Source organism: Thalia democratica, chromosome 6, assembly GCF_965202585.1.
Source record: "Thalia democratica chromosome 6, ktThaDemo2.hap1.1, whole genome shotgun sequence".
Taxonomy (NCBI): Eukaryota; Metazoa; Chordata; class Thaliacea; order Salpida; family Salpidae; genus Thalia; species Thalia democratica.
The window spans coordinates 7,847,145-7,871,200 of record NC_139170.1 but is presented as its reverse complement, the minus strand read 5'-3'; the positions used below and the strand labels follow the sequence as shown (position 1 = coordinate 7,871,200).

At 25.9% G+C, this 24,056-nt stretch overlaps 1 protein-coding gene across 1 annotated transcript; it reads right to left on the bottom strand.

Moving 5' to 3' along the window:
* Positions 1 to 2,812: 2,812 nt before the first annotated feature.
* On the bottom strand, positions 2,813 to 23,740 carry LOC145838468 (uncharacterized). Its single transcript, XM_082946067.1, has 12 exons — positions 23,573 to 23,740; positions 21,384 to 21,583; positions 18,783 to 18,908; positions 14,373 to 14,507; positions 9,515 to 9,653; positions 8,700 to 8,845; positions 7,165 to 7,305; positions 6,593 to 6,741; positions 6,110 to 6,273; positions 4,373 to 4,420; positions 3,843 to 3,892; positions 2,813 to 3,002 (listed from the first exon to the last, which is right to left on the bottom strand). Exons 1-12 carry the CDS (start codon positions 23,715 to 23,717, stop codon positions 2,982 to 2,984), a joined length of 1,464 nt encoding a protein of 487 aa, XP_082802193.1. The 5' UTR covers positions 23,718 to 23,740; the 3' UTR covers positions 2,813 to 2,981.
* Between the last annotated feature and the right edge of the window lie 316 nt (positions 23,741 to 24,056).

Sequence of the window (24,056 nt, the reverse complement as noted above, 5' to 3'; positions counted from 1 at the left end):
GTATTGTTTATTAAACGACAACAAATAAACAATAAAAAGTTTGGTCCAAGGACCTGGTGTACGAAATAAACTTTTCGGATATCGAACCACACCAAGGATTCACTTTATAGAAGTTATTTATGAGTTAGCTTTTCAGTTATATTATTGAATTACTAGGCTTTAAACTCGGCCTTTAGCCAGTGGTAAAAAATAAAACTCTTATTCAGCATAATTAATACCTTTTTTTTTCTTGTAAATCAAGTTTAGTTTTCTTTTATAATATTTATTTATCTTTTGTGAGCTGAAAGTTTCTTTATAATTAGACCTTAGTTGGATAAATGTCAAAAGTATATCAGTTTTTTGAAATTGTAAAAATTTAGTGGAAATAATTTATTATTCTTAGTTAACTGAGAAAGTTTCTATGTTTTAAAGTAATTGCTGCGCTGGCTAATTAAAGTTTTTTAAATTAAATAAAAGGATGAAACAATGTTACTACTGTTAAAAAGTACTGGCAGGTTAACTATTTTTTACTTTTAGATGTGCTAGTTACTTTATAGAAAATGTACTGAAAAAAAAATATTATTTAAACTAATAAGATATTATTTACCTAGTTACATTTAAAATCATAAAAAATCACAATGTTTCGCTTACCGTTTTGAATTTACATTATAAGAGCTACTAATAACAACGAAAAATTTTGGTGACAATAAACTGATTACTGTTAATTATCAAAAGTTTAATAAAAATCTAGTACGAATTAATTTATTAGTTAATGATTTACTTGTTAGTGCATTCTTTTTCGCTTAGGTAGCGCATAATTAATAAGTTTGAAAGTAGAAAAAATTGGTAGTTGAAACCAAATTACGAAAAAAAACTTTAAAAATAACTGAAAAGATACATCCAATGTTAAAATACAATAAATAAGTCTGTGAACCCGGTTTTTTACTACCCTCAAAATTTAGCAGTCTCAATAATTATTATGTCCAGACTTTCTCAATAACTATTTACAACGCATATGGTGAAGAACTTATTTTTCAGTGATACCAAATTTTATATTAAGTATCAAATATTTGAAGTCTACAGATATTTAATTGCTTAAGATTAGTAAATGAGAAATAAAATTCAATGATTAAAAATAGTTTTAACAGATTAATAATTCAATATTTATTTAAAATTGAAATAGAAAAGTAAAACTTGTAGTTTTAGGCTAATCGATGAAAAATAGATTCAGAAGCTAAAAAATACTTTAAATTATTTTTTTTAACTTAAATATCTGTTGTGGTTTATCATAAATTAAATATTTTTTGTCAGGTACTAAAAAAAATTAGAACCTTGAAATGATGTAAGAACGATTGTGAGAAAATAATATCATACATTTTAAAATAAGAGGCGCATGAAATCAACTGCAATAGCTTGAATTAAATAATAGATTTAAAATAAAAATATTTAAGGATATCATGTAACGAAAAATTTATTAAATAGAATTTATCTGTATGTTTTTGCAAGGCTGTTGTTATGTTTGAAACTAGCTGAAAAGTACGAAAAAAAACGAGTATAAAGTTTTTAAATCACAACTTAACCAAAAAATTTTTGTAAATTGGGCTACCTTACAATTGTGCATTGCTGGTTCAATGTAACAAAAAATATGTAAAAATGCTTAAGTCAATTTTTCGTTTGTGATTTCTCTACGGCGTCAATAATTAGCAACAATCAAATGGTTTTTTTTTAATCTACCAACTTTTATTGCAGATCACAGAAGTTTGAATCGTTTTTAGATTTGCAATCCGTCCTCAATAAACTAATAGAATTAAAACACATTTTATGTTTAGTTTAAGAGTGGTGTTGAAAATAAATGCATAAACATTTTTCAGACAAACATTACAAACAAGAAACCTTGTTAACAAATTTGCAACGTTTTCATTTGAAGTTTTTTATTTATCAAGAAAATAAACGAAGAAATTAATAAGTATAGAACAGTTAGGTATAAAAAAAAATTAGAAACACTTTCGTATTTCTGACTTATAGCTGTGTTCTCACAACATCTAACTTTTATATTTACAAAATAGTAAGAATTGGCTTAAGAACTTAGTACACAAGTTTAATTTTGTGTTACAACTAGTGTTTTCTATTTCATTTCATAAACTAATTTGCAGTAACAAATTTATTATCTTATACAGATAAAAAGAAAACAGTTAGTTTATTTATATTTTTCTTTTTTTTTTTGCGAAAATAAATATCAAGATTAAAATCAAAACTTGGCAATTCCTATACAATTCTAACTAATACTTGACTAACTATCAAAAGTTTCACATAAAACGGTATCAACTTGAGCCTAAACTTTATTTTAATAAATTTTATTGCAAACAAAAACACCATTTTGTGTCTATTTAACTTAACATTACTCTGAATTCAATCAAAATTAGAAAAAAAATCAAAGAAAAAAAAATTTTCAAAGATAAATTTTTATTCAGCTCTTATTTATACTTAACTTTTTTTTAATTATTAAATATTTGCTGTAAAAGGTTTAGTTAATAAAGCAATATTTTACTAAATACCTTGTGCATGTAAATAGACATTACACCAATACATTTTGATACAAACTAGTTTAATAAATTTGTACTTAAACTTTTTTATAAAAAAAATTTTATGGTATCAAAATAAAAATTGAATTCTAGTTGAAAAACATGAAAGAACAAAAGAACATATAATTAGTACACTGACTTCAAAAGAATAAACAAAAATTTAAGTCATTCCATTTTAGGTTTAAAACTACAAATATTTTTTTGTTTTTAAAAGAAAATTTCTTGGTAAAAAAATTACTTTTTATCAAGGTTTACGAAACAAAAGAAAAAAAAAGAAAAATTTGCAAAAAAAAGTTTTTCAATTAACAAAACACGAAAAGCTATTAAACAAAGGAATGATTTAAAAACAAAATACAGTTTAAGTGAAAACTCAAAAGTATTTTTATATTGTTATCTTGTGATCCTGTACAAAATTCTGCTTTACAATTCAACATTCATAAACTGTATCAATAAATTTAAATATTAAAAAATTTTACTAGTGATTTATTTATTTAAAATGTATTTATTGTTTTTTTTTTCTTTTGTTAAATAAATTACAAAGATGTTACTTTTAATTAGGTATTTGTAAGTTTAAAAAAAAGAATATTTTAAACAAAACAGTTAAATTTTAATGAGTCTACTTCTTATTTTTTAATTATTGGTTTTAATTTTGTATAATCTTATTTGTTATTTATGCACAGACCTTAATACAGTTTATTCAGTTCCAACTTTAAGGTATTTCTAAACTTTTAAAAAATTCAGTATTTTATGAAATAAACTTCAATAAAACGAAATTTACAATTGAAAATTTGATTTTTTAAATACTTTCATTTGTGATAATATATCATCCTAATTTTAGGTTCAGTTATAAACAACTTTATTAATGTTATGTTATAAAATTTAAGAAATTATAAACACTCTGATTTAGTTTGAAATTAATGTATATACTCATTTGTTATGACTTATAGAATTAAATAGCCATACTTTTAATAAAATTTCAAGCTAAAATAAGCCGTAAAAACTAGTTAAATGTTATAACCAATAGAGTTGTATTTAAAAACCTTCTAGATATTTATGATATTGTCCTATAACAAAATTATTTATATTAGTCAAAATTATGGATTTGTATGAAAAGTATTTAAAAATAAAATACAGTTTATTACAAACTTTTTAATTATTATTTTAGTATAAACAAACTTATACTAAACAAGTTAGACTTATTCATTTAAAAACTAAAAGTTAAAATGTATGAAAACTTTACAATACTTAATTAAAAATAATTTATGTATTTTTCTGACTTACTTCTTTTTTGGTTTCGGGATTTATATTCTCCCTCATGCTATTCGCACTGCCTGTAAGAAAGTATTGTATATTTATATTAGTAATATACAATAAAAAAAAAAATTTACCATTATTTTTATAGTGAACTAACTTGTATATTTAAAATTACTCTAATTTAATCTCACAGTTGTATAGTGATTATTATGAGATAAAGAATATTTTCATGTTAAAATTTAGATTTCTTAAAACAGTCTTTATGAACAAATAACTTTTTTATTAGGACTACAAAGATTGTAGTCCTAATAAAAATGTTATTTGTTCATAAAGACTGTTTTAAGAAATCTAAATTTTAACATGAAAATATTCTTTATAACAATATTCTTTATATTTTGTAACAAACTTGATAGTTTTAGATTAGAAGATTTGTTTATTCAAAAAAAAACTTCAAAGTTATTTTTGTGGTTAATAACTATTGGTTCAAACTTCACAATAGTGGTAGAAAAGTTTTTTAATTTTAATTAACATTTTATATAATTAAAGAACAAAATAACCGTTTGAAATTGTGCTTCCGTTCAAGCTACCTGAAGGCCGGAGCATTTCTGAAAAAAAGTTAAAAAAAAAAAAATTATATTGTAATAAACAGTAATTAGAAAATTAGAATTATCATTATTATATATTAAAAATTTATTTTATTTAAAGGCTTGTAAAATATAATCTATTTTTAATTATATATTATAAATTTGGTGTTGTTTTTTTTTCAATTTTACAATAAATATTTTGCTAAATACACTTTTTTAATCTTAACCGGCAAACTATGTTTAGCGATCCTTAATTTAAGCGATTAACAACTTGTCAATAATCAACAATAATTTAATTTACCAAATCTTGCTATTTTTTATAATCACGCAGTATTGATATGATAGTGAATTTTAATAGAACATGGTATTAATTTTATAATGTGATAATGGTTAAAAAAGATTCATCTTTCAAATCTTTTCAAATGTGCACGTTATAGACAACTTTATTTTTTCTTGCTTTAGTAACCTCTTAGAATTAGTTTTATTCATACTGAATGCAAAAAGAAAAAATTATCATTAGAACAAAATAATATCAAACAAAATCTACGTTTTTAAACAATAGTCAATCTAAGATTTTTTAACTTATTTATTCAAATAGATTTATGCAAATTGTATGTTTTATTCGCGACCGGTTTCGGTGGCAACAGATTTAACTTATTTATTCAAATATTTTGCTGGCAAAACAAGTCGCATTTCTACGGAGTAATTATTAAAAATACACAAACATTTACTCTATTAAAAACATAAATATTCAGCAAAACAATTTCCAAATCAAAATCATAGATAATTAATGTTCATCTTTGCATTAATTTACTGAACAGACGGACTTATGTTTCAAATAATTACATAAATTTTTAATTAATAAACCAAGTCATTTTTATAAACCAAAATGTTTTCACTTAATTTTTACCTTTCTTACTAAATAAAACCATCCGGTATTTTTTTTGCCATTTTGCATTATTTCGTAACAAGGTGATTATTTTCTTCTTCTTTTTTGTGATTAGTAACGTAATATATCTAAATCTTTTTTTTAGACAATGTAAATATAACAATATTATACTGTTATCTGCGCTCCAAATAATAAATAATCATCAAATTGTATAAGTAAAGAATAATACATAAAATTTATTGAGCAACAAAGACGAAGATAAAACAAAAACAACACTAATATTAAATAGCTCAACTAAAACTAAAAGTCATAACATACAATTGAACACAAAAGAAAAACTAGACAACTGATAAGCATAACTGTATCAAACAACTAAAACTTCGAATTTGAGATACATAAACCCTACATTTCACAAAAATCTGTTAATCTGATGAACTGCTGCTACTGCTGTTGCGGATCATAAATTGCTGTTTAACAAGAAAACCAAGATTACATTTAAGAAAACTTACAAATTTTGTTTATTTCCTTAACTGTTTTCAGGATTTTTGTGTATTTTTAAAATATGAAATCAAACATTTGATGTCATTTAAATAGTTTAAATATACTAAAAAAAACAAACTTTTTAATTTAGGTGATTAAATACCTAACAAACCAAAAAAAAATTGATTAATAACTTCCGGAAAAACCAAATGAATTTGGGTGAACTTTTTTCATGACATAAGCATACCTTTGTTGTTGATGTTAACACATCACAAATCAATTCTCAATCTTGCGGAACAATATTTTGTAGTTAATATTCACTAGTTATACCAAACAAAAACCTTGATTATTAACACTTGATTGTTCCTGGCACTGTTTGAGGAACTCCTGCAACGCCTGGTGGTGCGTCTTCACTTCGATGTCTGAATTGTCACCTTGCAGTTGTTCCTTGTACTTGTGGTGGATGGCCTCGTCGATACCCTGCATCAGCTTGTCCGCGTAGTCGCTAAATGGGGGATTTTATTTGATTTATTACATAATAAAACTTTATTTAGGTATCAAGTAGGGAGTTAAATTAGTATAATAAGAAGCCTTCTGCTTAAGTATCCTAATTGTAGTTATTGTTACATACTTAAATATTTTACTTATTGTTTTTTATTTTAATTTTTGTTTAAATAAACCAAACTATTCTGTTAATTTATTTTAATTATTCTATTACAACAACATGTTATCGTTTAACTTCGGACAAATATAAAAATATGTATTACTTAACTTTATAATATGCAACAACATACGTATACATTTAAATTAAACAAACAACCAACTTAACAACGAGCAGCATGTTGTCTTTCTGCGTATCGTTGGACTTGGGGTACAGCTTCTTGATGTTTCTTTGCAGGAACACGTCATAACGCATCGATTTCTTCCACTGGTAGTAGAATTCAACGCAATCAGCCCTGTTCTTGCCCTCTACCTGCGTGAGAATGATTATATAAAAAATGTTATATTTTTCATTAAATAAATGAACCTTTTTTACCAGTTTGAAAAAAATTACTTTTTTTTTTCTTATAACTTTAAAGTTTTGTTTGTATAGTCTAAAAGTAAGAGTGTGTATTGCCATAAAGCTATATGACTGTAAATATTCTGGATTTTTTAATTGATGTTTTTTTGCAGAAGGCTTAAAGCATCTGTCAATATTTTCTTTTATTTTCCCATATACACAAGTAAGGAAAATTACGTTTCAGCTAATTTCTTATTTAGCTTTTGTAAGTTATGCCTACTTAGTTCTTATTAGGTATCATTATGAAGGCAGTTTAATTTTAATATCTAATTGTACATAGGTACAAAGTTATTAACTGTTAAAAACTAAAAAATAGATGTTATAATTCAAATTTACCCTCTGACTGATGGCGTAGAAGTCTTTTCTCTTGTCGTTGTTCAGGTAAGCCTCCTCGAACATTTCCGCCTGTCTCTCACTCCACACTCCCTTCTTGCTGTTCTTGTGCGCTTCAACCTTCATCTTGTACTGTTCGAACGCCTGTTATGTGAGAGGATAATAATGATGCTGCATTTATATTTCAGCATAAATTATATCGTTGTTATACAAATTGAAGGGCAATCATGTAACTTTTTATTGTGCCACGGAGATAAAAACAAGTAAATATTTTATAGCATTTTAGACAAGTCCACTTATAAATATCACTGAAAATAATTTAGCTGTATACAGATGTTTTTGTTTAAAACTACTATTTAAACTTTAAAAACTTGCTAATGCGAATATTTTGAACACTACATCAAACAAAGGGTTAGCACACTGATGTTAGTTTGACCCAAGACTGGCCAATATACATATACAGTACTGTGTGATTTATTTTGTTGCTACTCAAGTTACAGTCCATGTCTTGTCACAATAGACATTTTATTTTGTTTATATAAAAATTAAACTTAAATTATTTTGTTTTAAATCAATTCAATTGTTCACAGATTGTTCTGTGTAGTGCAAAATTTGTAAATAAAAACCTTCTGCAAAGTAATGAAATTTTTACGAAACTTTAAAATCTATAAAAAGAAGTGCATCAATTGCAGATTTTTTTATTTAAGTGTTCTGCTATTGCACGCAACCACTTTCTCAGATTAAAAATATTCATCCCAAAAAAGAGCAAAAGTATATATTTTGAGAATATGCAAATAAAAACACAACAACACCTTATCCTCATTAAACCCACTGTCAAACAGGCAAGTCAGTGCAGTTTCGTCATCAATAATTTAACTACACGTAAAAAATTAAATCAATTAATTAACTTGTCCTCATTATATCCACTGTCAAACAGACAAGTAAGCGCAACTTATTCATTAATAATAAAAAATATCAATCAATAACCTTATCCTCATTAAACCCACTGCTATACAAGCAAGTCAGAGCAACTTCGACGTCGGTAATTTAACTACATATAAAAATATCAATCAATAACCTTATCCTCATTGAATTCACTATTGAACAAACATGTGAGCGCAACTTCAACATCGGTAATTTAACTACATATAAAAAATGTCAATTAATTACCTTATCCTCATTAAACCCACTATTGAACAGGCAAGTCAGCGCAACTTCGACATCGGTAATTTAACTACATATAAAAAATTAAGTCAACCAATAACCTTATCCTCATTAAACCCACTATTGAACAGGCAAGTCAGCGCAACTTCGACATCGGTAATTTAACTACATAAAAAAAATTAAGTCAACCAATAACCTTATCCTCATTAAACCCGCTATTGAACAGACAAGTGAGAGCAACTTCGACGTCGGTAATTTAACTACATATAAAAAATTATGTCAATTAATTACCTTATCCTCATTAAACCCGCTATTGAACAGGCAAGTAAGCGCAACTTATTCATTGATAATAAAAAATTACATCAATTAATTACCTTATCCTCATTGAATCCACTATTGAACAGACATGTGAGAGCAACTTCGACGTCGGGCATCTTGTTGTCCTTCTTCTTGTCACGCTTCCTCTTCCTCGATTTCCTCAGCAAAGTTCCACTCTCCACTCCAATAAGGAAGTCCACCACTGTGAGGAAAAAAATATATTTTTACTGAAACTTAAATAAAAATATTATTTGCAATGTTTTTCTGACAAATTAAATTAATGTAAGGTTTAAACTAATGTTGAAAGACTTAAAAAAAAATATTTGCAACTTTTTTATAAATTACATTAGCTTTATTTCAATTAAGAGGTCCACCGATGTTTGTGTTAAGCAGTGTTTGTGAACATTTTTGTACTGGTTATTGTAACTATTTTCAATAATGGACAAATATAAAACAAAAACCGGTGTTACTTTTCAATCCATTTTTTAAAATTAATAAATATTTATATTTTGTGTCAATATAGAGTTTATTGATGCATTTTTTGAAAGTGAGTGAAAGAAGTACGTCCGTTCAGAAATGTGCTGAAAATTATTTTTTTGATATTATTAAACAACTGTACTTTGTGGAAAGGTAAAAGAATATTGCTTCGGTGCAATGGAATTAATCAACTAAAAAAACCTTCTTATTACTTATATATTTTGAAGTTTAACAAACAAATACTGTTACAGAAAAATTTCCATTATCTTATAAATCAATTTATTTTTTTGACTAATTCAGCTTTAATGAAATGATAGATAATATTAAATAAGTTACGTTTTTTTTCAAAAAAAAAACATAATTAATTTTTGTTGAAATATTAAATGAAACAAACCGTCGCACATGGCTTCATTTTTATCTTTTTTAATGTTTGGTACGTAGCATGGGGTCTCGTAATTTCTATTTTCTTTTAAATAATCAGAAAATGCATATTTGAAGTCATCATCTTTACGGTATGCGGGCAGATCTCCAACCTGTGTGAAAATTATTAGTTTTTTACTTATTAACTTGTAAAATGTTGTTGAAACATTATTAATGAGGTTATCACCTACCTGTGTAACGTGGAAGAAAAAGCTGTTTATAAGTTTTCATTAAGGCCTTCTGCCGATTAAACCACTTTAGGAAAAAGATGAGATATTTTTAAAAGCTGGATAAATAAATGATTCCATTTGCTGAAGGCGTTAATATAAACACTAATTAATAAAGTATTTTTTAATTAGACCAGAAAATGATTAATTATTTGTACATGCTTTTAAGAATGCTTTTAAGAAATTTTTAGTTTGGTTTTTTCCTCCGATGGATACTTTCCTTTTTGCAGGTTTTGAAACTTTGGGGGAAAATGGTTTTATTGTTAGTAAGATTGGATAAAAACGACAATAAATGAAAAAAATATATAAATCAAATCAGAAAAAAAAAATTGTTCACGAAAAAAATGGTTCTTTTAAACTATGTAAAGTGTAACTTATCGATGTGTAACTACTTGTTTTGTTTTTGAAATCTAAGTATAATTCTTAAACTTATTTAAAATTGTGTTGTAATGCACTTAGAATAATGATATCAAAATGTACTAGTTGTATAATAAACTAGTTTACTTATAAAATATATAAGTATGTATTTATTCATTGAAAGTTAAAATATTTCTCCTCATTCTCATAAATTTTCTTCAACATTTTGCCAAAAAAAATTCAATACTTTTACCAACAAACTAGTTAAGTTATGGCAGCCAAACTGAATGTAAAAAAAAAAGATCCACTAGATTGTTCTTGTTTAAAATTTTTTACCTCTGTTTTACAAATAGTTGAAATACTTTGTTTAAGTTAAATTAGCAACAGGAAATGTGTTTGAACGTGAAAATATACAAAATTAAGTTACTTATAGTAAAGGTAAAAATATTATTTATCATCTTTTAAGTATGATACTTTTAATGTATACAAGAATCTTTGAAAAGTTATTCATGGTAAACCAATGGTTTAACAAAGCAGTGAAGTAAACTTGTTGACAATTTAACTTCATAAAAAGTGTATAAAAAAACAAACAGTGGAAAGTAAAATATAAAAGTTTATAAAAACAATTTCGTAACCGAAAGAAAACTTAATATTTGACATTTTCAATGCAACATTAACAACACAGTAGCTACAAAAACAAAATACAATCATAAAACTTAGTATTCATCACAGTTGGCAAATTTACTTGGTAATCTTCACCAATCCTAATAAACCTTCTAATAACCTCCGATTTGTACCGTGTAATCATAACATGAATGGTCATTTTATATTTATCTATTAAACAACGAATTATGTAATAAAGCTCATGTTCAATGAAATGTAATTTATCAATGTACATACCTGTTTAAGTAAACTGCATGTTTTTGTTTTCTAAAGCAAGTTGTGATTAATAAATATTTAAAGTACGTTGAAATGCACCAAGTTTACTACTTTTTGAAATACTAGTAAAAATAAAAACTTTTGCGCATAAAGTTACAAAAGTTTTAAACTCCAAAAATAATTACCAAATGTATTATCAAATTTACACATTTACAAGTTAAATTAGTAATGCTATACATTTAAAACTGAATGTAAAAAAACAAGCAACCAACAAAAACACAAAAAAACATTTAGTTTCAGATAAAAAATACTGTTTAATATTCTATTTAACTAAACTAACTAACAACAACTGTGCTTAAACTTGACAAATCAAAAACTAAATTTAATATAAAACTGCTGACCCTTAAACTAAAAGTAATTACAACTTTGATAACTTTTATACAATATTTCTTAAAAGTATACTTAATTCATAGTCATTTTTCAAGTTATTTTGTTACTAAGAAACTTTGTTACAAAGTTTATTATGTCTGCAAATGAAACTCAACAACTTATGTGTACTATATTTATTATTGCTTGAATTATTTAAAAGTAGTCCTTTGTTAAGTTATGTGTTACTACTAATATTTTTTACAAAGTTGATTATGCCTGCACAGTTATCTATAATTGATTATACCTAATCATGATTGTGTGATTCATGATTACATTTTGATTTAATCAATAATCTTGTTAGTGTAAATATTTTAAGCATTGTGTTAAGTAGTGCTTATCAATTTGTTTGTACAAGGAGCACTGTGTATTTCTAAAAACTTTCAAGTGTAAAATTGTTTATTGTCTAGTAATTTTTTAAAAGTTCAACTACACAAAAATTAAGTTAAAAACAAACAGTAATAAGTTTAAATTATATAAAAAAGTCTATAATATACTTTTGTGAACCAAAAAAAAAAACTTCACACTTGGTTTTTCTTTAAAGTAATACTAAAAGTACTAAAGCTTTTTTTTTTCTTAAAAAAAAACGATAGGAAATTCTATAGACTTTTTTTTCTAAAACAAAAAAAAATAAACAAATGTTTAACTAATATAAACTCAAATACCTAAACAAAAAAACTTTGGACCGTGCAACAACAAAGTATACTTGATATTTTTCTCCGATCATGATCTTTCCATAATTGTTTTCCCGCTGTTGCTTTATCAGTAGCTTGTTTATTCTGTCGGACTTCACTCTTGACGGCGGCAGAATTATTTCCTCCGAGGATTCTGAGCTGAAATCACTCGTGCCTGGCGACTTGGATAAAAACAGAGAAAAAACAACATTTCAAATAACACAATTGAATTATTCAAGTATGATTCTGCAGTTTAATTTAAGATTTAAAACCATGAACTCGTATTTTTTTTTTCAAAATGTTGATTGTTTAAATTTAATACAACTATTTTTATGAAGATGCACAAACTTAATGGATAATAAAAGATACAAGGTCTAAAAATTCTCAAAACATATTTTATAAACCTGATAACCCATAGTAAAACTTGGTTGCAACGTTTTCTTTGCTACTTTCTTAACATTCAGAAAAGGCCTGCTGGGAAGAATTTCACTTGCCTTTTATAAAAAAGAAACAACGAAAAAGGTTAAAAACTGACAAATAATGAGTTTTTTAGCACAAACTAGCATAACAAAGGGTAACTCCTTAAACAAATAACGAGGACACGGTGAAAATTATAAGCTAGCACAAATTACGTCAAATAGTCGAAGCAACGAATGGAAATTACTTAAAAAATATCAGGTTTAAATTTTTAATTAGAAAAGAAACAAAAAGTTATAAACTAACTTTCAAAGAAGGTTTTTGCACAAAATCTGTATAACAACTGGAAGCTACTTAAAAGGTTTGAAAAGTTTAATGAACAATTAAATACAGTAATGGATAAATGGAACTACTTGAAGATTTTTAGACTGAATCTTTCCATCTTCAAACTCTTGCAGCATAGTGAGAAGCACCGGTTTTTTGCAAGCTTGTTTGTAAGGTGCCATTCCTGTTACTCCTGATATTTCTACCTTTTCAAAAGGCAATTTTGAAGGCCTGATCGATGGTTTCTTATAAAAAAGGACAAGTTTAACTGTAATATACATTTAGAAGCAAAAACAAACACAAAAAATTTCTCTGATTTAAACTACAATTCTGTAACAAATTAATAAGAAATATTCATATTAAACTGAAATACATGCTAAAGTGTGTACCTGTTTAGATCTTAATTATCAATAATTTTTGCTCTTTTTTTCTTTTTAAAACTCTTTTTTCTGTCAAAGGTAAACTAAAATCTACAAAACTCCATTAGCGTTAAACCTGATAGTTAATTTTAATTTTTCTCTGCTTTTTAACCAACTTCATCTTCAACTTAGGGAGTTTTTTCGAACTAAAGCCCTTACTTTTGCGCTTTGAACGTCGTTTTTTTCCACGACCTACTTTTTTGTTCTTTCCACAAAACCAATTGCAGCAACCAACACTGTTATCTGAAACCTTACAACAAATAAACAAAAAAACAATTGACTTTACTTTATTTTTGTTCAACTTGGTGACTGATACCGATTCTAGCATCCTGTTTAGCATGTTGTTTTTTTCTATCACCTAGTTTTTACTCTTACCAAAATATCGAGTCGAAGAACCAACACCGTTTTCAAACACCTCATGACAAACAACTTAAATATATACTTAAAATAACTTAAATATACCTATATATATATATATATATATATATAATTTATTGAAATGGCGATTTTAAAAATTCTGGTACATATGTTTCATAAAGCTTTAATCATCAGCCAGATAAAAATTGAAATAAAAAGCACTGTACTAAACAAAGATACAAAAGTTATGCAAAAAAACAAAAAACAGTATGACGTAATATTGTACATTACAAATATTCAGTACAAAAATCGATCTACCATCTAAGAAGAAAGGTAGAAGAAAGATCTACCAGTAGAAGGTGTTTAAGTCTGAACATTAACCTTGTTTTATATATATATATATAAAATAAGGTTAATGTTTAAACTTAAACACTTTCTACTGAGCCCACTTGAAAGGCTTTTAAATAATTTATTGAAATGGCGATTTTAAAAATTCTGGAACATATGTTTCATAAAGACAAAGAATTCGAACTGGCTGAAGATTAGAGACAATCTTATTTGTCTTTATGAAACATATGTTCCAGAATTTTTAAAATCGCCATTTCAATAAATTATATATATATATCAAGGTAGATAAATAAATAAATATATATATATAAATAACCTGGTATTATTGATATTGATATTATTATATATTATTCATATATACTTCATATTCTATTTGTTATTAATAAACTTAATTCTTAAATAACCTGGTAACTGTCGCCGATCCTCACTTCCTGCCTTCCCTTCCTGCTCTTGGGAGCTATCTGCGGCTTAAAGTCCTTGTCCTTGTCTTCATCGTCGTTGCTCTCCGTGTAGATGGCGTTCAACAAGTCGTTGTTGCTCTGTTGAACATAAATACAATTTAGTACTAATACAACATGTACGATATAGTAGAAAACTTCAATTAAAAAATTAGTAGGTATAGAAGTAGTACTTTTACTATCAAACGCTGTCAGTGTAAATTGCGTTCAACAAGTCGTTGTTGCTCTGTTTAGTTTTTAATATTCAAATATATAATATATATATATATATACATAAACTGTACATAATTAGTAGATACAGTTTCAAGGTCAAATGTTTTCCGTGCTAATAGGACGTTTTTGCTCTTTGAAGAATAGTTGATTTAGTGAAAAAATTATAACTTGTTTATAAAAATGTGTTAAAGAGTTATAACTTGTTACAAATTTTTAAGGTGGATAATTTTATAAATTATATTAAGTGTATTTTAAAGTAGGGTGTCAGGGCAGCCAACAAGTCGTTATTGCTCTGTTGAAATGGCTCATAAATGTAATTTAACTCTAATACATCGTAAACGATACTAGAAAACTTCAATTAAAAGATTTATAATTATAGAAGTATTACTTTTACTATCAAACGCAATCAGTGTAAGTCGTGTTTAGTTGGTCGTTGTTGCTCTGTTCGGCTTTTTATATTTATTTATTTAACAGTTGATTAATAAACTGTAATACTAATAGTATTTATAAAATATAGTTAACAAATATTATAGATTTAATAGATACTGTTTTAAGATCAAATGTTTTCCGTACAAATAGATCGTTTTTGCTCTATAGTGAGTTTTTGATTTATTTAAAAAAATTTAAATTGTTTCATAAAAATGTGATGAATGCTCATAGAGTTATAACTTGTTACATGTTTTTATGATGAATAATTTTATAAATAGTAGGTGTATTTTAAAGTACAGTTGTTTTCTGTGTAAATCAAGTTCAATAGGCAGTTGTTGCTTTGTTTGTAAATTTTTTAATTATTGAAAATTTTAGTTTATTAAAGAAAGAAAAATAATTACTGTTCATATTCAAAAGTATAAATGTTAACTCAGTAAATTACTGGAAGCAGTTCGTTGTTATCAGTTTTTCAAATGGTGAATGTATATATAACTATTCGAATTAAATTAGTAAATTAATTTTGCAGTTAATTGTAAACATTCTGTAACTACAATTATGGAATGTAATAGTTTCAGTTTCTTTTGTGAATGTATTAATTGTTGAATGTTTAAAAACAATATATATTATGATTGGTTTCATATTAAACAAATACATTATCAGTTGATATAGTTTTGAGTTCATATATAAACAATACCATATTTCAATCAAGAAGTATAAGAATGCTCAGTTCGAAAATTAAATAAATTATCAGTTCGAATGTTTGAACTTATAAAATTAATTGGATTAATATTAATTGTATTTTGACTCAAAATATACTAAATATAGTCTTAAATTAAAATTTAATCTTTGTGCTATTTTAATCGGAAAAATAAGTAAGATTTTGAAGCGTAAAACCGAGTTTTTACGAGATTATTTTTAAGGTAAAGTTATTAAGGTATATATTTTCGAATATTTCAAGTGAGAATGATTGTCAAGTTTATTGTTCTGATACCAATTAATTTAGTAATAACATTTTAAATACTAAATAAAAACATTATAATTAAGAGGAACTGTATAAAGTGTCATTGTTTGAACACGTTTTAGATATGAACAGGTTTGTAAAGTTAATTGTTGGGACATTAAGTAAAATTTTGTAATATTTGTACAGTAAAAGCAAAGGCTTTCCAGAAAGTATAATTTTATCATACAACTTAAGTTAGGATACATAAGTTTCCACTAAAATTATAAAAAACTACAATGAAATCCATAAAACATAGAAAATTAAAAAGGAAATTTTCAATTAAAAAAGAATTTTAAACGTTACGAACTATTTTTAAAGTACATAAAGTAAAATATGTCATTAACCGCTTTTAAGCACAGTCTTAATAAGAAATTTACGTAAGTTCGAGGGCTTTTGATAAATACATAAATTTTACATAAATAAACAAACTTAAGATAACTTGTATTTAATATAACAACGGAAATTTTTATCCGCTAGGTGGCGCAAAAGAATCACGTTATTGAGGTGGCAAAGATTTTGATTTAGGAAAAATAATTATACAAAAATTCAATTTGTTTTTCACCTATGGATGCTGCTGTTTTAGCTTTCAAATTTCAACCACCATGCAAAAAAAACGTAATTTATAGTGATTTTCACATACTTTTCAGTTTTTTCTAGGGATTTTTCAGAATATTGCAATTTTAAAGGGATTTTTAGAGCAGTGAGAACAGTGCATATAAATCATTAAGTTTTAATAAACTTGCTAGTCTGTCTTTTATTCAAAATATGTGAGGAAGTAGTTTAAAAAATTAAGAGGAACTAATGTTAGAAAAATCCAAAAAGCATTTGTTTTTATGCTGTTTTATTATATTCAGGGTTGCCACTCTTTGAGCCAAAAAATCTTCCCTGAGTGACCAAAAATTTCCCTGAGTAACCTTAAATTTCCCTGAGTTTCCCTGAGTATTTTTCAAATCTTAAAAAAATCATTTTCTCTTCTAACACAAATTATTAATACCTCACTCTCATTTTTCTTCTTTAATAATAAAAGGAAGGTTGTATGTGTATGCTTCTGCATTAAATTTATGAAAAAAACTGTTTTCAAAAACTCAATCTTAAAAGGTTTAAACCAATTAGAAATTAAAAACTAAATTTTTGCACAACTTTTTTTAACAAAAGTAGTACAACACTAATCTGTATTCATTTTAATTTTTTTTACTGAAAACAAGTAGTTGTAAACAAATAACAAGTAACTTTATTATTTAAAAAATAAGAACTAATAGTACAACATAGTGTTTTTTAAACTACATAAGTAACTAAAAATAAAAAGTTTATTAGAACTTTTCAATGAATAGTTAACAACAACTTTCATTTCTCTGAACTGTTTGATTTTACTTAAGTAATTATAAATTTAAAACTTAAAAAACTACAATAATAATACTAAGAATATTGAAGAACTAGCCGCAAGGCTAAAAAAATTCTAAATAACCACTTAAATAATAAAAACTACTACTTTTGAACAAAATATTGAAACTGGATTAACTAAACCTCATTCTAGATCTAGAAAAAATTTCCCTGAGATTTTCAAAAACTTCCCTGAAATTTAGAGAAAAAATCAAAACTTCCCTGAGTTTCCCTGAGTTAAAAGAAAAATGCCAAAATTCCCTGAGTTTCCCTGAGATTCCCTGAGATTTTCTACAGCTTGAAAATTCCATGAGATTCCCTGAGTTCCCTGAGTTCCCTGAGTGTGTGGCAACCCTGTATAGTGCAATATTTAAATTGGGCAGCTGTTAAATTTGCACGAGGGGACAAAGTTGCACGGGTACACTAAGTTGTACGAATATACTTTTGCACGAAGACACTTTTGCACGAGGGGATAAAATTGCACGGAGACATTTTTCCACTAATTATTTTTTTTACTATCACTGTTACCCCTAACCCTTACCCTCGGTCGGTAGTTTTTTTTATAAGTTTTATAAGTTATTTTTATATTTTTATTAATACTATCAGTGTTACCCCTAACCCTTACTCTCGGTCAGTAATTTCTTTTATATTTATTAAATTATATTTTAGTTTTTTTTTCTGTATTTTTTTACTCTCGTACAAGTTTAGCTTCGTGTAATTTTGTGCACTTGTGCAGTTTTGTTCTCGTGCAATTCAGTCCCCTCGTGCAATTTGGACCCCTTCCAATTTAAGTTATATGTAAAGTTTATAATGGTCAAATAAATCATTAGAATGGAGAAACTTTTTTGTAGAAGCACAAAAGAACAAATAAATCAATTTTTACTTAAGTTGTTCACTCTGGTTATCTCACTTATTAAATTTGTAAGACCTAGGTTAGGGTTTATTAAACGTTTTTTCATAGGGCCCCCGTTAAAAAAATAAATAAAACTTTGGCCCCCTTTAACGAAATTTTTCATAAAATTAATGTTAGGAATTTTTTTAATCTTTATTATCAACTAAAGATTATTTGGTGTAATTTTCAAATTACGGCCTTATTAACCCTCTATAGCTTTTTTAGTACTAGGGGTAGTATAAATTTCCCTGTACCCCCTATTACGTCATAATGATCGTCCCAGTTGTTTTTGTATTTTGCAGATTCGTAACTTTTTAAGCTAGCTACGTCCCTGGTAGAAACTATTTTATCTAACTGTATTATCAAGGACTATACTAATTTTGTTTTTAACTATATTCATTTTTCTAGCTAGGAATGCTAATTTCTATTAAATACAACTTACAGGATTAGATCTGGACAAATGAGCACAAGAATTAGTTTGAGTTGTTTCAGCTTGAGAATTTTCACTATTGTTTCTCTCCTCTGCAATACTGGTTGGCATGAAGTTCTCTATTGGTATCTCCATGTCCTATGTATTTTAATAAATTAATCAATAAAAAAAAATGTTATAATTTTTATTATATGTCCTAAATGTAAACTTGATTACAAATGTTATTTTTAAAAAGACTTAAATATGTGTGTTTAGATTATTTTAGTTAGTATTAAGGTGCTTAATTTAAATTTAAAAGTGTTGAGTTGTAAATCATTTTCACTAAATATTAATTAAATAATTTAATACTCTGCTACGTATCAAAAATCATCAAAGCTTTAACTACATTTGTTTTTATTACAACTTAATGATTTTTATTTTCTTTGTTTAAAATGAGCGAAAAACTAATAAGAGTTTAATCAAGTATCAAATGAACACCATTTCAAAAAGATGCTTGTTTTTCAAGTGTAAATACAGTAGTGAACAAAGCTTGGTTGTATATTTTATTATAACACAAACCTCACTAAAATACATTTTACAAAACTCATCAAACTCTATTGTCCTCTCCTCATGACTTACATTTACTTCTTTTGTTTCTTTATACTATAATCAAGAAAGAAACAATAGATCATTTTTTTCGTAGTTTTGTCTCTTGTTGTTTAAACTATTTTAGCTAGTATTAAGTTTTTGTATGAAATCAACAATTTAAAGTAAATCTTCAAACTAAATCAACTATATTCGCACTAAAACCTTAAAACCGTAACTAAAAGTACGAAGAACAAATATCAGTTAGATCAGCTGGATCCACAAACAGCAACCCACGGGCCGCATTAAAATTCATTGCAGCTCATGTAAAAAAAACTGTTTTCAATAGAATATTTAAAAATTCTTCGTGTTATCAGGGTTGCCACTCGTTTTTTTCAAAATTTTTTCCAGGTTTTTCAAATTTCTTCCAGGTTTTTAAAGGTACACATTTTTGGGTCTATTCTTAGTGTAAAATTAAATTTAAGGTGAGAAACTGTGTTCAATAGTATAAACATATTGAAAAGGTACTGTAAAGCTACTTAAAATGTATTTTTATATAAAAAAATTTTTGGTGATGACAATTTTTTTTATCTATATGACAAATTTTTTGAGTCAAACCGCAATTTAACTACAGAACAAGTTGAAATTCTTAAAAATTTCAGGTTTTTCCAGGTTTTTGTTCTAAGTTCCAGGTTTTTTCAGGTTTTTTTTTCAAAATTTCTTAATTTCCAGGTTTTTTTGCCTAAATTGTCAAATTCCAGATTTTTCCAGGATTCCAGGTAAAGTGGCAACCCTGTGTTATCTTTAAAAAATTATCTATCACCTATTAAAAAAAAAAAAAGATAATAAATAATTATTTTAAGTATACTAAAGTTATTCCTTTTTTGAGCCATCAAACGGTGGTTTAGATGGTGTATAAAAACTTCTATAAATTTTTATGTTGTGGTCAGTTTTGTATGAAATTAAAACTAAAATGTTGTACTGTGGAACTTTAGTGGACTATTTTTTTAAATTCCCAGTTATATAAGAATGTTTACAAATTAATATTCTTTTTTCTATGTGAGATGTCAACTTTCAAAAAAAAATCCTTGAATAGAGTAAAATATTTCTAAAAATTAAATCTTTAAAATATTATAAAATAAATACATTAATTATGATACAAGTTAATATAGTAGATTTTCAAAATTTAGATATCTTCCTGTAAAAATATTTAAATAGTAGTGATATACTGACAGTAAAAATTTAAAAAAATTGATAAAAATTAAAGAACAAGATAGATCTTCAGTGATTTAGTCTTTTATTTTTGCTTTCCATTATAAATAAATTGAACTTACCAAGTTTGACTTTCAAAATATTTATTTTGAACTTTGTTAAGAAGTTAAAAGTACCAGGTAGCTATGATAAAACTCAACAATCCAAAATCAACTTGCAAAAAAAAAGAAGGACCTCCCCCCATTTAAACTTAGATAGCACATAACTTTTCATTTTCTACTGTCAATAACATTTAAAAGGTATTTAACCCACTTAACAAAAGCATATAAGCACACTAGAGTGCTTATAAAATACAATATCCTTAGAGTTTTCAGCTTATTTTTTTTACACTTGACAAATACCACAAAACCACTCTGTGCGAAACTTTAACTGATAGTGATTTAAGTACTAAGTAACGTTGTTTAAAAAAAAAGTAGTACTTAAAAATATTAACCAAAAGTAAATAAACTAAATAACTACCAACTGCTCATTTCTATCGAATCAAATAGCTGTCTGTGATGAAATAAAATGGACAAAACAACTGATTGAACAGTATTAAACTAACTATTTCATCAGTTAAACTTGGTGAAACTAGTTTTTATGAAGCATACTTCAGTTGAAAATTTATATTTTGGATTACACAATTTTTATTAAAACAAGTTAATCTTAAATAATGTTTTTACACAAAATATAAATTAAATTCATAAAGAAATATTGTACAGGTTTGTATGTTACCCAGGCATAAATTTGATTAAGCCTTTTTTTTTAGTTTATAATAAAAGACTTATAACTCCTAACCTGTTTCAACAATTCCATTTCATTGTCTTCAACGTTATCCTCCGAAGAAAACTCATCATCGTCCTCTTCTTCCTCGTCAAAATCTTCCTCTTCCTCATCAGAACCTTCATCGTCTTTTTCACCTGTCTTGTTTTGAGTTTCTTCGTTCTTTTCAGCTTTCAACATTTCAGCTTCTTCTTCCGGCTCGTCTTCAAGTGTCACTGTTGGAACAAATTGGTTAGAAATTTGTGAGTTAATTGAAAAAAAATTGTCTGGACTTTGTTATGAACTTAAAAGTTAAATTCAAAAAAATACATACACAATGATTTTCTCATTATCATATGCAATGAAACTTTATTTTTAAAAGTTAATTTTTTTTTTGAACAACTCAGAGCTTATACATTTCAAAAAAATAAATAAATAGCAGTTACCACAAAAAAAAGAAGTTAATATTGAACTGCTTACAAAAACTATACTTAGCTTGATTAATTTGAAATTATAATGTGTGCAAGTATTGAGATAAAAGTGTTTAGATGTTTTAAATTGCTGTAATTCTTTAAACCAATTTGATGTCAATTGTTTATTAAATTGCAACCTTAAGTATGGAAAACGTTGACGTTTAACAACAACATCCATACTTTATGTAAGACCAGATTAGGCAAGTAAGTTAATTGGTCAAGCTTGTACAATGTTAGTAAAGTATGAACTCAAGTTGTAATAACAAAAAAGTTAAAATGTTTATAAAATACGTGCTTGAGTACAGTAAGAAAGTTATTTAAAGAAGTTTAACAGATTAGTTTAGATATTCAAAGCTTTTACAAATTTCATTGTCATTATTGCAAGTTTGTAGTCTACTATGTTCAACCCAGGCATCAAAAAGTTGACCTTTTAAACCGAAAGAAACATAAGAAATGAAAAACATATTAGAACAAACACCATATAATTATGGACTTCAAACTAGTTTGGTTGATAAACACTGATAAAAATAGTTACATAATTTAAATTTATACAACTTAAGCTGTGTTGTAATTCAGTATTTTAATTTATAACATCACTTAACTTTACTGATCTATTACTTCAATTGCAGTTTACAGAAAACTAAAGAACAAATTTTACTTTTTAAGTGGATCTTTGAGAAATGCTTTAATGTGTTTTTAAACTATAATCTTTTTTAACATGCTGCAAATATAAACACGCTACTTTGAGTTTTTAACTAGTGAATGTGATGAGAAAAAAATACAAAAAGATGAAAGCAGTTTCAGGTCGAGATTTTATATCAAAATAGTTTGGTCAGTACTTTATGTAACTTTTGATAGTAAAAAAGTGATAAAATTTAACGTAAAACAGACTTTAATAAAGTTTTATAATTGTTTTAAATTTAAATTAACCTATTTAAAAACAGATTTTGATAAAAAACATAAGATAACTGATATTTAACTCAGGACCAATTTAATTAAAACACAGGGTTGCCACTCATTTTTTCGAAAACTTTTCTAGGTTTCTTAATTTCTTCCAGGTTTTAAATAGTACACATTTTTGGGTCTGTATTTAGTTTAAAGTTAAATTTAAGGTAAGAAACTGTGTTATATAGTTTTAAAACATTGAAAAAATACTGTTAAGCTATTTTAAATGTGCTTTTTTAATAAAAAATTGTTGATGATGACAAAAATATTTATCTATATGATAGATTTTTTGTTTCAAATTGAAATTTTACTACTGAACATGTTAAAATACCAGGATTTTCCAGGTTTTTGTTCAAAATTCCAGGTTTTCTAGTTTTTTTTTTCAAAATTTCTTAAATTCCAGGTTTTTGTGCCTAAATTGTCAAATTCCAGGTTTTTCCAGGTAAAGTGGCAATCCTGTAAAACACTAAAATGTGTCTAAGAAATGTTATCCCTTAACAAAATTCAATTTATACAAATATTTAACAGTAAATGATTCTAAAACTACCTATATAAACTTATGATATATGCAATAAGTATATATAGTTAAAGTCCATAACTTTATGAATAAAATATTTACGATAATAAATATCACCATAGTTCAACCTTTTGTTTCCAACTTACTAAAGGTTTATGTAACTCATTTTTTTTATTTAAAATAGCTATTATTATATTCATAGCTTCTATTCTTTTACTATAGCCACAAGCAAATGTTTAACATGAACTATACACAAACAAAAAATACCACAATCAAGTAGAACAACTAACAGTCAATAGTGTTAGAGTCCATGGTTGTAGAACCATTAGAGTTCTGCCATTCTCCCTCTGAAGTTTTGCGGAAAGTCTGCTTCAATCTATTAGTTTCACCAGCAGCAGACCTTGAGTCTTCATTGAAACTGTCTCCAGAGTCCATTAAATATAGTATAGTTAAATTATATAGCTGTAAAAAATAATTGTTTTTTCAAGTCATATATTTTAAAGAAAAAAAAAATTTACAGAAGTCTATTATTTTGCAACTAACATTTAATATTGTAGAAACTATTCTTTTCAAGGCTAAATAAATTCATTACACAAAAATTAGTAATTGCTCTTAAAGCAAGATTTAAGTTTCAAGTATAGGTATTTTTTTAATTGAAAAATGCATTATACAAAAATTTGATCTATAACCAGTATTGTAAAAAGTTAGAAAAGGAACTTTTTAATTTTATTTAAATTATTCAATCTCTTAAAACTTTATGCAACAGACCTTAAA

Coding starts and splice junctions, on each gene's coding strand:
- LOC145838468 (XM_082946067.1), bottom strand. CDS start 23,717: ATGGACTCTGGAGACAGTTTCAATGAAGACTCAAGGTCTGCTGCTGGT. Junction 18,909..21,383: donor AAATGGAATTGTTGAAACAG/GTTAGGAGTTAT, acceptor TAAAATACATAG/GACATGGAGATACCAATAGA. Junction 6,742..7,164: donor TCTACGCCATCAGTCAGAGG/GTAAATTTGAAT, acceptor ATTCTCACGCAG/GTAGAGGGCAAGAACAGGGC.